The sequence below is a fragment of the Ammodytes marinus genome (assembly GCF_949987685.1).
Source record: "Ammodytes marinus genome assembly, chromosome: 21".
Lineage (NCBI taxonomy): Eukaryota > Metazoa > Chordata > Actinopteri > Uranoscopiformes > Ammodytidae > Ammodytes > Ammodytes marinus.
The window spans coordinates 2,908,961-2,925,692 of NC_137225.1; the positions used below are offsets into that span (position 1 = coordinate 2,908,961).

General features: G+C 41.9%; 1 protein-coding gene across 1 annotated transcript in view; it reads left to right on the forward strand.

Annotated features, from left to right (window-relative positions):
• Positions 1 to 16,732, forward strand: part of reck (reversion-inducing-cysteine-rich protein with kazal motifs) — an 87,309-nt gene that overhangs the window by 8,255 nt on the left and 62,322 nt on the right. The window contains exon 2 of the mRNA XM_080050133.1: positions 15,430 to 15,488. Coding sequence (XP_079906259.1) covers positions 15,430 to 15,488 — 59 coding nt within the window. The remainder of the gene's footprint in view (positions 1 to 15,429; positions 15,489 to 16,732) is intronic.

The window sequence follows — 16,732 nt, forward strand, 5'->3', positions numbered from 1 at the left end:
TCCTCTCTATGTGGCCTTATGAGCCTCATTATGTCATTTCCCATTACAGCAGCTCAGGTCTGCATCCGCCTTTGAGTCTGCTAATTGAATATGAAATGAGTGGGCCGGACACACACACACTTCCTTCTGGAGGTGTGTGTGTGTTTGTGTGTGTGTGTGTGTGTGTGTGTGTGTGTGTGTGTGTGTGTGTGTGTGTGTGTGTTTGAAATCTGCTCTTCCTCTGATAGGATTCAGGTGGTCCAGAGGTTTTGTGAACGTGTGGCTGGTATGTGTGTGTGTGTGTGTGTGTTTGTGTGTGTGTGACCGTTTGTTACCTAGCACACACCTGGTCAGCATGTGGTCATACTAACTCCAGCTCCTTATGTAATCACACACACACACACACACACACACACACACACACACACACACACACACACACACACACACACACACACACACACACACACACACACACACACACACACACACACACACACACACACACACACACACACACACACACACACACACACACACACAACACAATGTACAGATTCTTGTGTCTGGAAGTTAATGATGTTCCCTGCTGAGGATTTTTCTGATCTGTGGCTGTCTGTTGGACTTGCTATAAGTTACTGTGGACGCAGCTTTTCCCTCTCAGCAGCTGGTAACATAATGCATGGTGCACCTTTAAAAGTGTCACACACGTAGTCAACCAATGAAGTTTTTATAGCCATCTCCCAATGAGAGTCAACTTGAGATTGGCCCAACTACCCCACTCCTTTAGTAAAGTGATGCTACTGGTGTAACACTGGCTGTATTGTTGTATTTAGGCACACTGATAGTAAGAGCCCCTCTGGATCCTGTCTTAGTCCAGCACATGGCAGTATTCAGACATAGCAGGACGCGGACAGGGAGTCTTCATAGAACAACAAACATCTTTCAGTCTCACATGTCACCAGATGTTACCAAACACCACATTTCGCCTCTTGATTTCTTGTTATCTCACTTTGGTGGGTAGGGATACGTAGGGACCACTAACAATTCTTACTACCCCTCAAAATGTACAGTATATGTATAGGACAACCTGCACACATAATAGAATATCTTAAACTCATTATTGGCCACAAAAGACTAGGGCTGGGCGATATGGGCTAAAATCAATATCTCAATATATTTTTGAGTATATCTCGATACACGATATATATCTCGATATATTTCAAATCTCCTCTAGAGCACATCCTAAATGCTCAATTTTTTTTGCATAACATCACACCAGTAATATGATTTAAGTAGTCTCTGCAAAATGTGTCTGCACTAATGATGCATTAGGCTACATGAAACAACATCTTGTTTATATTCTTTAGTGCTTTCCATTGGAACAATTTGAAACTTGCTCATGGCAAAGAGTTTGCACATTTTATTGATTATTCCACATCCTTCATCACTCCCATACCATATCCAGCACTATTTTTTTTGAAAACAAATGTGTATTTTTCAATCTTCTTTTAATCTGTAAACTGGGAACATTAATTATGACTCATTACAACCACTTACTTATTGTTTATCACCACTAACCCCGTGAAGATAGCAGCATCACTTTACATGCAGAACAGGTTTTGCTCCATAATAGTAGGGGAGAACGGGGGAATGGCATCGGTAATGTGAGCCACCCCCTGTATCTAGGCAACGGAAAACATTTGTGGTCATGTGAGATATATGTTTTCAAGCCCCTCTCATTTCCCCTTGGTGGTAAGCATGTTTTTGTTCACCAAAATAGGTATTTTGCATGTAAAAGTAAATTTTCTTGCTGTCAACTTAATCAACTGTTGTGCCAAAGCAAATGTATTCACGTAGAAAAACTTCTATCATACGTGTTGATGAACTACCAACATATGAAACCATGTGATGCTGATAACTGAAGAATAGCCTGAAATGCTAAGAGAGGTAGTTTTTTCTCAAATTGTGGTGGTGGGGGAAAGTGAGCCAAATGCTGTGGGGGAAAGTGAGCCACTGTCTCACTTTCCCCCACCATGAGGCACAAGTTAAGTTTAGTCTTAAACATATTTTGATGTAATATTACATAAGATATGTTTTATTTTAATGTCATACACATTGTAGAAAAGCCATCATGCCAAGGAAATACACCAGGAAGACGACCTGGGGCAACCACACGGAAAGAGCACCTTCTCATCTTTCCCTGTAACCTTCAGGGCTGGAATGTAGAGTAGGCCTAGTTGAAGAGTATGACAGGCTGATGTTATAATCCAGTTGGGTCTTCGCCTGTGTTCTGAGTCCCAGGCTGTTCTCGCTGGTTCTGATTTTCCTATGCTTTGACCCCCAGACACTAGCTGGCTCTAAGGGTCCTGTGTTCTGACCCCCAGACTGTGTTCTAATCTAACTGGTTCTATCTTTCGTTTGAATCTTATTAAAACCTTATGAATTATAATATGTTGTATTTGATTTTGTTCAGAGTTACTTTCAAGTGTTTAGAAAATTTGCTTTGCTTAATTGACCAAACCCCATCATTCTTTTACTAGTCCGACATTAGTTCTGGAATGTGTGGCTAGCTTTCAGGATTCTTACTGTTACAATATGTGTTGTTATGGTAGTTTCAGAGTCGAAAAAGTAAGTGTATCAGTTTAGCCCACAGCTGGGGTAAAGTGAGCCACATGACAACTTTTTTTAAAACAATCATATTTTCACTGCCCTTTGTCTTGAAAAAATTCTGCTAATGCCCATTTCTAGGAAACATCCTGAATTAATGGGAAATGTGTAAATTTGAGTGATAAATAATTTTAGCTCCCTTAGAGGGGAGCAAATGTAAAAAGTGGCTCAGATTACCCCGTTCTCCCCTATGTTTTATTTTATAAAAAATACAGGCACATTTACTTTTAATAGACTTTTAGTTAATTGTTCACAATGAACGGTGTGCACCTCCCTTGGTGCTGCCATGGACCTTTTATAAGAGGCCGATCATAATAAATGTAGGCCTACTGCCGTGGTTGTGTAATGTCGGACCAAAAACTCTCCGTGAAGTCAGAGTAATCGTCCGCCCCCCGGCGCTCGTTCGCCTGTGTAGCCTACTGAGCCTACCTCTCATAAGGTCCATGATATGTAGGGCGGATGCTATCGCCGTCATGCATGCCCGCCTCCCCCGTTCGTTCCATGGACATATAAAGAAAGGCTTGCTCGCGTCTCATGAGAGCCGTCTCGTCTTTTTTTTTCTCCCCTTCTCGTTGTTTTCACATAGCGGTAAAAGTAAACACACATACAGCGCGCACTGCAGACTACGTCACAGGTGCGCACCCAGGAGACTCTGGTTGGGAGGGGGGAGTGAGTGAGTTGCCAATGCATGTGAGTCTGTGAGGCAGAGAACCACAGGAAAGAGCAAGAGAGCCGAACACCAGCGAGTTTGCCGGTGGCGGCGGTGGCAAAAAGAAACACATTATGTGCCAGTTTGTATTCGATGGTCGCGATAGGGTCATTTTATACATCCCCTGGAGAACATCTTGCGATACATCGCATATATTCGATATATCGCCCAGCCCTACATAGACCCACACCAACGATAAAATGCTTTAACATGATAAATGACAATGCATAGGAACAATCTTTTTTTGATGTTTTCCTCTTGTCTCTCTTGTTCTCTTACCAAAGCCATGCTGTGCTGGTCCTTTAAGGCTCTGCTCCTTATGGCAAAAATCTCAATTAATCAATGAACAGGAAGTGACCTTTGACCTGCGTCCACTAAAAACTCTCTCCCCCCACCGGAGTCTGCAGAGGCTGTGAGGAATGCAGGAGGGGAGAGCGGGGAGCATACAGCGGGCTTCTCTCCTCTTTGTGGGACTGTGTGTGTGTGTGTGTGTGTGTGTGTGTGTGTGTGTGTGTGTGTGTGTGTGTGTGTGTGTGTGTGTGTGTGTGTGTGTGTGTGTGTGTGTGTGTGTGTGTGTGTGTGTGTGTGTGTGTGTGTGTGTTTGTGTTTGTGTTCACCAACATGCATGGCACTGAAAAACCGTAAGAGAAAAATTCATGTTCACTGTTGTATTTGCCTTCACCGAAAGTGTAAAGCTGAAATCTGGCAATTCATTTAGTCAAAATCATGTTAAGTGCGGTTGAAATTAAGACACCGTGGCTTGATTTGCTAACCATTTTTCTGCTATTCATTTCCATTGCTCTTTGTGGCTGATGACTTATTGCTTCCTGTAGTCATCAATATACCGACCATGAAAATACCCCTTTCAGTTATGATGCAAGACATGGTTTGGTCACCTGAGTGTTGCTATAAGACATACTTGAGATCAAGACTGTGTTCCAAATCGAATACTCTTTTCTTTTTTCTATTCTCCATACTACAGCTGATCATAAAAATAGTCTAGTTAGCATTCAGTATAGGCATACAATTCGGACCTACTTTTACTTATTTATTTCATCACATAACATAACATCGCACCTTGATCTTGCCTCTTGCTTATATATCCATCTCATCCATTTTCATACGGAGGCTCCGTCGATGTGACATCACTTCCGGTGCGCACTGGATTGTGGGTCAGAATCGCCCAAATGGCATGCTGATTTCAATGCCAAAAATCTCGATCGGCTGTAGGAGGCATCCGGGTATCTTTATTGTTTAAGCATACTAAATCTAAAAATAGTGGATCGGTGCATCCCTAGACCTGTCTATGCCTAAATGTCCCAGTAAAGTAAAGAGCAGGATCAATTCTGGAGTACTAATTGACAGTTAGAGCTAGCCCATAGTATACTAGAGTCAAAGTTTGCCTGTTTCAGACCAGTCACTACACATCATGCATATACATTCTCCAAAGCATACTGTTCTTAATGTCTTTGAGCTTTATTCTGCTGTATATCCTGCCTTTCCCAAGTCGGGTCATGGCTTTTAATTACTCTTCATATCAGGAGACCAGGCCCGCCATATTAAAGCACTATGGCTCCTCAGGGCAACACTCAACTTGTAGGGATATTGGCCCCCTGTTGTTCCTGCTCCCTGAATTCATATCCTGTATAATAGCAGTCTAACATACAGTATATTTCCAGGGTATACAAATGGACAAAACCACAGTGGTGCTTTTTAATGAGCCAATGCTCAAATGAATGGGTTTTTGTGTGCAGTTAAGGTTAGAATAAAACCAGTTTTTGGAACCAGTTTGGGGTCACGGTTCAGTACGTACCTCGGATTTGAAGTCACGGTTCGGTTCTGTACGGTAGGGGAGAACGGGGGAATGTGAGCCATCGGGTAATGTGAGACACCCCCTGTATCTAGGCAATTTAACACATTTTTGGTCAAGTGAGATATATGTTTTCAAGCCCCTCTCATTTCCCCTTGGCCATGAAAGAGAGGACCTCATGTAGGCCTTTCACACCGCCGCAAAATCGGAGCTAGTTCCGGGCTAGTTCGGAGCTAGAGCAAGTGTTTTGGTTTCACAACGCCAGAGAGCCGGCTCCGGGCTGTAAAAACCGGTTCAACTCAAACCCCAGGATTGAGCAGGGTTTGAGGTAAGAACTGCTTGCGCCAGCGGCCGGGGGAGGGATTATCCTGACCAACCAGACTAACTCAAACCTCATGCCCGCCATATTTAAAAACACCGCTACTACGAGACGTAAACATAACATAATTACCGAACGTAGCGATCAAATTGACCGGCGAAAATATGCTGTATGGGTCCTGTTTTAGCAAAATAAACTTGTGTCACCACCGGTAATGCCAGAGACACGGCTTTCTATATTGAAAAACACTATCTTTAGATCAGCGTGCAGCGCAGCAGTTAAGTTACTGTTAAACAAATAGAGCATTAAGGCTGCGGCTTCACATTAAAAGCATTTCACTGGCTTCACATTAACACTGGACAAACGTGAGTTGGCTTTTATTTTGAAGTAACATGAAAGTAAACGCTGAAGCAGGCAGCACCTTCACAGCATGGACATATCAACACAGAGCCCACTGAGCCGAGCAGCGCGACAAACAGAGACACACACACACACACGGACACACACACACACACACACACACACACACACACACACACACACACACACACACACACACACACACACACAGATAAAGTGAGAGCCAACACGTGTAAAAATAAGACGTATTCGCCGCTGTTGTTGTGCTTAAAGCTAGCGCTAGCTTTAGCGTTGGCCACGAGAGCAGCGGCGTCGGGCGACGTACACACACGTTTACAGTGACGTCATGACGTTGCTCTCTTGCCGGCTCCATGGCTGGCTCTGGTCGTTGTGAAACCAACCGGTTCATAACTGGTATAAGGCTGTAACCAGTTTTGAACTGGCCCCAGCACCAGCCCGGAACTGACTCATGGTTCTTTTTGGTGTGAAAGGCCTAATGGTGATGTTGTAAGCATGTTTTTTTCACAAGAATTTCTTTTTTGCATGTAAAAGTACATTTTCTTGCTGTCAACTTAATCAATTGTTGTGCCAAAGCAAATTGATTCAGGGAGAAAAACTTCTATCATACATGTTGATGAACTACCAACACATGAAACCATGTGATGATGATAACTGAAGATTAGCCTGATTTGCTGAGAGAGGTAGTTTTTTCTCAAATTGTGGCAGTGGGGTGAAGTGAGACAAATGCTGTGGGGTAAAGTGAGACAGTGTCTGTGCCCTCTTTTAAGGAATCCATTATATTTGAGGTAGCAAGGAGACTAGTTTGAATAAGACAAAAAGACAATGTGGGCTGGAGGTGGGGGTTAATGGTTGAAGGGGTGTCAGCAAGGGCATGGTTTGGTACGTATGCATGTGGGGGTCCCGGGGACAGGAGAGTGACCTTTAACACCAATAGACTCTAAGTAAAATGTTTTTATTCAATGAATGATTCCAATAAAACAAATGCAGAAAAAAATTAATCAAAGACTCAAAAGATGGAAAATGACAGCTGGGTCTAGTCCTGTGTTCTGTGTCCCAGGCTGTTCTAGCTGGTTCTGATTGTTCTTTGCTCTGACCCCCAGACACTAGCTGGCTCTAAGGGTCCTGTGTTCTGACCCCCAGACTGTGTTTTAACTGGTCTAAACTGGTTCTATCTGTCATTTGAATGTTAATTATTGAAAATGAATTATATGGTGGTTTTGATCAGAGTTACTTTCAAGTGTTTAGAAAATGTTTTTCTTTTAATTGACCAAACCCCATGATTCGGTTACTTGTCCGACATTAGTTTTGGAATATTTGGTTTTCAGGCTAGCTGTTAGGATTGTAATTGTTACAACATTTGTTGTTATGGTAGTTTCAGAGTGGAAAAAGTAAGTGGATCAGTTTACCTCCTTGATTTTTCTGGTCTGTCTCAGTTTACCCCACGGTAAACTGAGACACAAGACAACTTTTTTTTAAACAATCATATTTTCACTGCCCTTTGTCATGAATAAATTCTGCTAATGCCCTTTTCTAGGAAACATCCTGAATTAATGGGATATGTGTATATTTGACTGATAAATCATTTTAGCTCCCTTAGAGGGAAGCAGATGTAAAAAGTGTCTCACATTACCCCGTTCTCCCCTATGGTTCTCAGTTAGGAGGAAAAATGCAACAACAACAAAAAACTGCATGCAGCATTAACTACTATTAAATACTATTCTAAGGTCTCCAATAAATAAAATACTTCTCAAATAAAAGTGCAAGTTTCGCACAGTAATCCAAACAAACCTGTACATTTGGCATATTTGCATCCGCTTGACGCTATTTATGCCATAACTACATAGGGTGTGGTTCGGTCCGGTACGGCCTGGAGCATTCCCCCAAAAAATATATTTTCATTTAGAGCATTTACATCAATGTAGAGATGCCGATTGAAGACAAATTTGGTGTGGTCTCTTCATTTTCTTTTGCCAAAGTTGTACATACATTTAGCTGGCTGTTGTTGGATCAGAAAAAGGGCATTGAGTGAGTGCTATGTCCAGTCAAACATACACACTCACAGGAAACAGAGTGGCAGGAAACCCAGGGTAATGTTACATTTAAATAGAAGGGGGCGCACTGACATTCCTTCACCTTATCGTCCAAGCAGCTGGCTCCCAGTCCTGAGCGTGGGGATGGCTGTTTCCACATTGTTTGTCATGGTTAAAATAGTTAAAACAGTACTTTTATAGCCCAGCCATTTGATGTGGGGCAGGCAGCCCACTGGCACTTCACCGGAGCAAAAACAAACTAGCAGAAAATTGCTTTCCATTATGGTCTACACACACGCCACGATGAGTCGGACAAGAGAGAGACTTTCAAAGTTGAAGTATATTGAAATTCTACTATTCTCTAAATGCTGCCAGTCTATTCAACACCGCCCTGCTCTGGTTTCTTTTCTAAATATTTGACATGTTTCTCCTGTACTGTGATATTAGGGCGAGACACTGGAGGTAAATAGGGTTAACAACATGTTTAGCTTAGATATCATCATGAAACTTTGCCAGTTGATCAATGATTGATATTCACTGATTAGTGATTGTGTGGTTAGAGTGGGATGTGGGTGGTGGAGTTGTGGCAAAGGAGGAAGCCAGAAGATTGTTTTGCCTCAGTGCAATGCAGTGGAACGCTAAACAACTATGTGGATGAAGCATTTCACTCCTCTTTTTACTAAAACAATTAAGACTGTGGTTGACTGTAAACGTGTGCTGCAGATCACTTCTGTTTCTTAAGTGAGTAGCAGTTTGATTTGAAATTGATGATGATGTGACTGTGTTCAAATTGTGCACAGCTTCTTTTGGACTTAGCTTTATCCATCAAAAAACTAAAATGATAGTTTTGGAAGATTTTGGTGCTTTTGTGTGTGTGTGATAATAAAGGTGCATGTAGTTGTGGCATAGTCTTTAAAATGGCTAGTCAGTTCATCATTTACGTCCAAAAATATTAGTCATTTGATTAAGTGCAATATAATTTCACCAGAGCCATGGTTTTAGGAACAGTATTGATGTATTAACAAGCTGGACGATGGTACATTGGTTGTCGCTGACCTTACTGTTTAATGGGCGGATGATAATACATATATAAAATACGATCCCTTAAGTTTGAACCTTATGCTGAAAATTAGTCATAGGGGAACTCATCAACTCAATCTATGGTTCCTTTTTATGTCTAAAAAAAGTGACCACAGCTTAGCTCATTGACAATACAATGTGTGACACTAGGTGTGCATCTCTTGTTGCTATCCAAATGGTTTCTGATTTCTTTGTTTTTTTATTGGCACATTTATTCACTTATCCATGGTTTAAGGACTCAATTTATTTAATCGATTAAACTATTATTTAATAAATTCTATCAATTCAACAGCAGCTCGCAAAACCCAAACCTACCACTGACAAAACCTATTGATGAGTTGTCAAGTCTGAATCTGACATTGTTGGGGCGTCCATGTTGCACAACAACACTATGTGAAATCTGTTCCATGCCTAGCTAACTTCCACGCTATATTACCACTGTAGAGAAACCACACAGTGTTTTTCCATCAGGGAGCAGATCGTGTTCCTGCATCTAGTTTGGTCCTTAGATGGACACCAGCTGGCCTGGCTCACCATCTCACACACACCACACTGTACCACATCCATGCCACCATAGGCTCCATGGAGAGTTCACAATTGGAGTTGTTGGGCGAGTTCTAATGCACCATTGTTTTCCTGTGTTTCTCTCTTTCTGTGTCGTAGGTGGTATCTGGTTTGGATGTGATGTTGTTGGTTTGGGGTTCTTAAAGGAATAGTTCAACTTTTTTGATTTTTTTTTAGCTATTTGCCTCACTTTCCGGCTCAAGAAAAAGGTGACGTAAACCGTTCCTGTAACTGTGTGTCCGTTTGTGATATAGAAATGGGCAAGGGTTTGCTCATCCAGGTTAGCTTACCTCAAACACTGGTAGTCAGTGGGAGCAGGTCAAAAGATAGACCTTTACAACATCACTTAATGCTCCTGTGTGACCATTTCTATAAAAAAAAAAAGCAAGCTCAGTTACAGGAACTGTTTCTTTCGCCTTTTCGAGTGAGGAAAAAAAGCTAAAAATGTAAAATGTTGAACTATTTCTTTTAACAACATGGCACAGATGCAGTCAGTGGGACTGATGCTGACAGTTGTGGGTTGAGACAACACCGTTGACCATTGGGAGTTTCAAAGGAAAATAAACTGCTGAAGTGATTGGCAGGTGCAACTTTGAACACACACACAAAAGATGCCATTTACCCCCCTAGTGTTTAGAGTAACCCCCCCACTGTTGGGCCACATGTTCCCTCAGACCACATGGTGACATGTCCCTTATCTCTAGAAGCAAGGGGTGTGTGTGTGTGTTTGTGTGTGTGTTTGTGTGTGTGTGTGTGTGTGTGTGTGTGTGTGTGTGTGTGTGTGTGTGTGTGTGTGTGTGTGTGTGTGTGTGTGTTCGTTTGTGTTTGTGTTGTCAAAGGTTCATGTTTCAAAAGCCCCTGTTGTCATTGTCATTCAGCTGTCATTCAGCTAGAGTCAATATACAGTATTTATTGACTCACTTGACATGAGCAGAATTCTCATTTACAGCATCTGGGGAATGATTAAACAAATATCCTCTCTGAGGTGATAATTTATTACATTGTTTTCAAGAGGGCAGAATAACATTGACTCTCTCTCCATGTGTTTAACCGCATTGCTCGTGTCAGTGTAGAAGACACGCGATCCAGACTTGTGTGTCGTGTTGGAAGTTTATGGAAATAGTTGCCAGGCCTAGAGTAGTCAGGACACACCACCAGTTATGACATGGCCACACATTTATCCAAAGAGTTTTGATCCTGTTTGATCACTTGTGTTGACCCAACATAGACGGCCAATGGACCAATAGAGATCAACAGATGATGGCCAATGGCATAGCATTTGCTTTAATTCTTTTTTCCATCAGCTAATAATATTGAAGCTGCTGGCTTCAAATTGTGATGGCTTAATACTTCATAGTGTCAATTAGAAATGCTAAAAGAATTTAATTAAAAAAACATTTGAATAACCATTTTAAAGGAGGTTCTTTACCTAACCGTTTGGGTCATAATTTAGAACTTTATTGAAAATCCCTGCAGTCCTCATTGCCAAGTAACACCCACCTGTGCTGTCACACTAGTTTATGCCTAGTCATGCTAGTAGTACACAAGAAAGTTTAAAGTGCTATTTGGAGTGCTGCATGGAGTTGAACATTGTTGCCTTGGAGGCTGTCCACACTGCTGAATGTAACAATGCATGTGAGGGGGGAGTCCTTGTTCCTGTGGTGTGTATGCTCAGGCAGAATGGGGCCAGTGCTCATTAGCAGCCAGCCAGGGGCCTCACACTGTACATGACTGAATGGCCTCAATCACTCCCCCCCCTCTCCCCCCCACACACTCAAATTATTATGTCACCTGCCATTGTTCTGAAATGCTGTTTCTGTGTGTGTGTGTGTGTGTGTGTGTGTGTGTGTCCTTGTGCGCGTGTGTGAGAGAGAGTTCATTTGGTTCTCAGTTCCCTCATTCCAAAGAGCACGTTTTAGACAGCACAAAGTCAAAGTGTGAATTTGTGGGTCCCAACCACTCTGGTTCTGATTAAGAAACATCTCAACCAACTGTCACATGGAGATTCCCATGGCATTAATACATTTCTATTCACATGGTGCTGAGATGATGGATCCTCGACATGGACCAGATGGATTGGCACGAAATGCTGTTCAGAAATGCATGGTTCCCAGATGACATTCATTTCTGCCATCATGAAACACGTTGACATTTTGTGTGTTTTTTGTTGGTGCAGGCCTTTGTATCCACCTCACGATGCATAGTAAGGACTTGTTGATCCTCTGACCTTTTCCTCCAGCACCATTAGCAGGTCAAAATGAAAGCACACTGGAGCATTTAGCATGCAAAAGAGCCACATATTTCTCTAAGGAAACCAAAACAAAACCAATGTCAAATCTTCCCTGCGTTCCAAATCGCTTACTCTTTCTTTTTTCTTTTCTACATACTACATCTGACCACAAACACAATTCTTAATTGTTAGGATGCAGTATAGGCATACCATTGGGACATTCCCTTTACTTATTTATTTGATCATAACACTGCGCCTTGATCCTGCCTCTTGCTGCATGTGCAGGCTCCGTCGATTTGACGTCACTTCCGTTGCACGCTGGATTGTGGGTCAGAATCGCCAAAATAGCATGCTGTTTTCAACATTAAAGATCTCGGCCGGATTTAGTAGTCATTCAGGTATTTCCAACCATACTAAATCTGTCCACAAGAATCGGGACATCCTAAATCTTTTTTCTATCATACTAAATAGAAGATAGTATGGGTATTGGAATGCAGCCATTGTTTTTTAAACTTGTTAGGCTGCCCTCCTGTGGACAGCAACATAACTGAATGATTTAACAACATTGAGAAGAATTCAGACGTGATCAAATCCTGACTTAAACATTTAAAGTAAGGGAAAGGAAGACAAATGAAAAGAACATAGAATCAGAGTTCACAATCAACCCAGTGATCTGCACACAGGGACACACTTTCACACTTTTTTTCATTCTTTAAAAATGAATGACCACATAAAAAACGCTGCGACCCCTAAAAGGCTCAATTCAGCGTTCAAAGCAGGGTTCAGTTTTATTGTAATTCACTCCATTCATTATGCACTCTATCCACACACACACACACACACACACACACACACACACACACACACACACACACACAGACACTGTTCTTTAGAGCATCAAAGATAAGTGTAAGTGTAACAGAACCACTGATGGAATCCAGAAACTCCTGTGTCCTCAACACACACACACACACACACACACACACACACACGACATACTGATAAGTGGGTGTTGTGGTTTTCATCGGCCTGTGTCAGGCCTGTCAAGTACACTGTATCTCATAATGGTCAATATGGGACAAATATAAAAAGGGTCTGGAATAGAGAGCTCTAAAGGAGGAGAGGATCATAGAGCAGAATAAGGCCCTACTCATTATTCTCTCAACAAGGTACATTTGAACACTTGTTTGAAACAGTTACACTGGTTTCAGCTGGATTCAAAAGCCAGAGTAAAGCCTCTTTTCCACTGAGCGGTTCAGTTCGGTAGGTATGGCATGTCCCTATAAGCGTTATCACTGTCAAAAGTTGGGAAGGGTACCAATACCTAAATATGCGTACCGTGCCATACCTATTTTTGTCACCCTTTCCATGGGGTACCACTCCATCCAAATGGTTCCTAAAAGGGTGGAGCTAAAACACTGTTGCAAACACTGTCACCACTGCTAGTAGCTATTGTAGCTAGGAATCTCATCTGCTCATAATGGACAAGAGAAGAAAATAAATGAAATAACTCATGTTAAATTGGTTCATTATATCACTAAGGAATTATTGTATAAGTGTACACCTGGGAAGTAATGAACACACACACACACACACACACACACACACACACACACACCCACCCACCCACACACACACACACACACACACACTGCATCTCTTCATCAGGAGAAAGTAATATTTATTCAGGCCAACAACAGTCTGTTTCAATTCAAAAGCCATGAAGCTGCTGCAGAGCATTGTGGGTATGGTTGGGCTTTACTGGTCCTAACGTTGAAGCACACGGGGTGATAGCCAGCTAATGTCCTATTTGCTTTTGTCTTAATTTTATCTTCAAAACACATTGAGCAACTTCTGTTCTCCAATAAAATTAGAAAAAAGTATCCGTTAAAGTCTATCACTAAATAACACTTTCATATGTTTATTCTCGTACAGACTGTAACACATGAGCAAATTAATACTTTTTTGAAGTAAAAAAACATCATAATACTGAATACTCCCACACCTTCTATCTGTTTCAATAAAGAATCACTTCAGAATCAATCTATCTTTTCCTTCCATGCTGGAAGTCAGGCCCAGTCATCCAGCTGTAGCGCGTTGTGAAGAGAAGTGATGTGAAGTCCACATTTTGGAGGAGGTGAAAGCAGTTTCTTTCTTGACAGTTAAAACCGAGCCAAGTGACTTACTGGAAGCCTGGGCAGGGCTGTGGTTTGGGAGCTGTGCTGCCAGCCAACATCTTGTCTCTTGTGTGTTTATTTACTTGTGTTCAGCTATGAGACAAGTAGAGATTTTATAATCGGGGTGATTTCTGCCTTGCTCTGCTTGTTTGTAGAGAGGATGATGATATCTCCAAACATCATGCCACAGTTGGATTTTCAGTGAATCTTTCTCGTATCTTCGGAGGAGACATCATCTGTTTACAGGTTCAGGCAATATTGACACGGCTAATGTTTCTAAGTTAGGTTGGTATGAAGTGCATTTTTTCTCACACCCATATAAATGTTGGATGTTTCTTTTGTGTAATAGGTGACTTTTCAAATATATCGTCAATACCTTCTCAGCCAGTTCCCTTACATTTGAACTTTCTACGGGGGGTTCACACCAACATTTGTTCGCGTATGGTAGTTCCACTTTCAAGTGTTGACACATCAAACCCAAACTATCATAATAACAGTGGTGAGCTTTGAAGGTACGGAGAGTCCCCCTACGTTAAGAATGCTCTCATATCAGCTGTGTGGCACCTGGACATTCAACTCCCCTCTTATGGAGTAAAAACAAGAGTCACGGTTCTGCAGTCACTTGTGAGTCATGAGTTAATGGTTGAAATACTACTTAATGCTACCCTAGGACCGCTTGTTTTGCAATGACTCAACAAAATAAAAAAAAAATAAGTAAAGTAGCCTGGTTTCAGAACTCTGAATCATCACCAACATCCCTTCAATGAAATACGTTTGGTTCTGTGCCCAATGGCGCTTGTTTACTCAGTCAGAGAAACAGTCCTCCAGTCAGAGCTATGTCGGCAGGATTAAAAAGTGGCCAATCATTTTCCTTCATACAATATTAAAATGGCCTGAAAATAGGGGGGGGGGGGGGGGCGAAAATGAAATTCCTGAACTGCAATTGGACAATGTCCATGCAGGAAAACTACTGGAAGTAGATGGTCTTCTTCATCCCATAATGCATAGCGTAGCTGGGTACTGGAGCTCGTTACACAGTGCTTCCTGCAGTTGGGTTAGACTCGGTCCACTCACGTTTTCACCACAAACGAACCACAGTACCAAGACCAAGACCTCCTCTTCAACTAGGTCTTCTGTTACACTTGTTTTCTACACTTTTGTTTGCGCATCAGAATCTCAAAAAGTACCCCAGTTTGTTTCAATAGATTTGAAAACGACCGTTGTGAAAGCACCCACCTTCTCCTAACATCAACACCAGATCAAAATGTCCACTTCAACATTGGGCATTAACTGTACAATCAAAGTTTATCTTCAGAGGATAAAACCTTTCCATGTTTTACTCTCCTTCCATTCTGAACTTTCCTCTCCCGCCATCTTCAGCACAAACATTACATGATTACCTACTCTAATGATAATGCTCCAAATGAATGTTCACGTCCTAACTGCTATCTCTCAACTAACATGATGCCTCTGTCTGCAGATCCCTCCTGCTGCAACCATGCTGCCGAGTTCTCGCCCTGCAAAGAAGCTTGTGACCAGGTACACACTCAGAAATGCATACACATACGCACGCAAACAAACACACACACACACACACACTTTTCCACACACGCGCACGCACACACACACACACACACACACACACACACAAACACACACACAGACAACCACTTGCTACTCCTCACTCAGTCCATTTCAGTTGGCCTATGAATAGAGGTTTTTGAAGGCGGCTGGTGTAAAAAATGTTTGTCTCTCGGCTCTTTGAATGGAAGAATACAAGTTTCAGTCTCTCTGTGTTTCAATTGGGAGCAGGTGACACACTCTCTCTCTTTCTCTCTCTGAAACCCCAATGTCTTTCTTTATGGAACTCCTACTTTTGAAGTGTGTGTGTGGGGGGGGGAGGAGGGGGCACTGTAAAGGAGAGTTGGTAAAGAATGTAGTGTGCACTCATTGGCTGACATCATCATTTTGCTAGCCAAAGAATGAAAGCGAACAGATAGAAAAAAAGACATTAAAAGAAAGAATAATGAAAATGGGGTACAAAAGTAGTGAAGGAATGGGAGGACAAAAGCTGAAAAAAGTAAGGGACTAAAATAGAAGTAACAGAGAGTGATGAAGATGAAAAGGATGGAAAAGTGTAATGGGTCGGGGAGTGGTTGGGGTCTTGTGTGTGTGTGTGTGTGTGTGTGTGTGTGTGTGTGTGTGGGTGTGTGGGTGTTAGGGTGTAGGGAAAGGGTGTCAGACACATGTTGTAATCACCAGGACCATTTTAGCTCCAATAGAAGCTGCTGCCTCGTGCCTGGTTACACAAAACGAGCTGTTCTTCAACAGTTGTGGTGGTTACACTGTATATAGAGCCACAATGAAGTCCAAATGAGTCTGTTTTTCAGTAAGACTAAAGATCTAATGTGGCTCTGAGCTCTTTCATACTGCTGCCCTGGCACATTCAGCCTCTGGCCTGAGAAATATTGGTATTGTATGGGGATGTAAAAATATATTACCATTGACCTGAATAAGAAGGGTTAAATGTTATCATAGGGGCGTATCTGTAAAAGGGTGCTCCACTGATTTAGCAGTGTATTTTGTGTACTCACAATTATGTTTGCACCGATTATATTTGGGTTAATTTGTCACATTTTGTTTGACCAAATAATACTTACTTAAGTCAAATCAGCCGCTGCTTTGTACAATGGAATTATTCCAGTCTAATCCACACAGTGGGGACATACAGTTTAGAATCTTTGATGTATTAAATGAACCTGTTTGTCCTATCACCTGGTTTG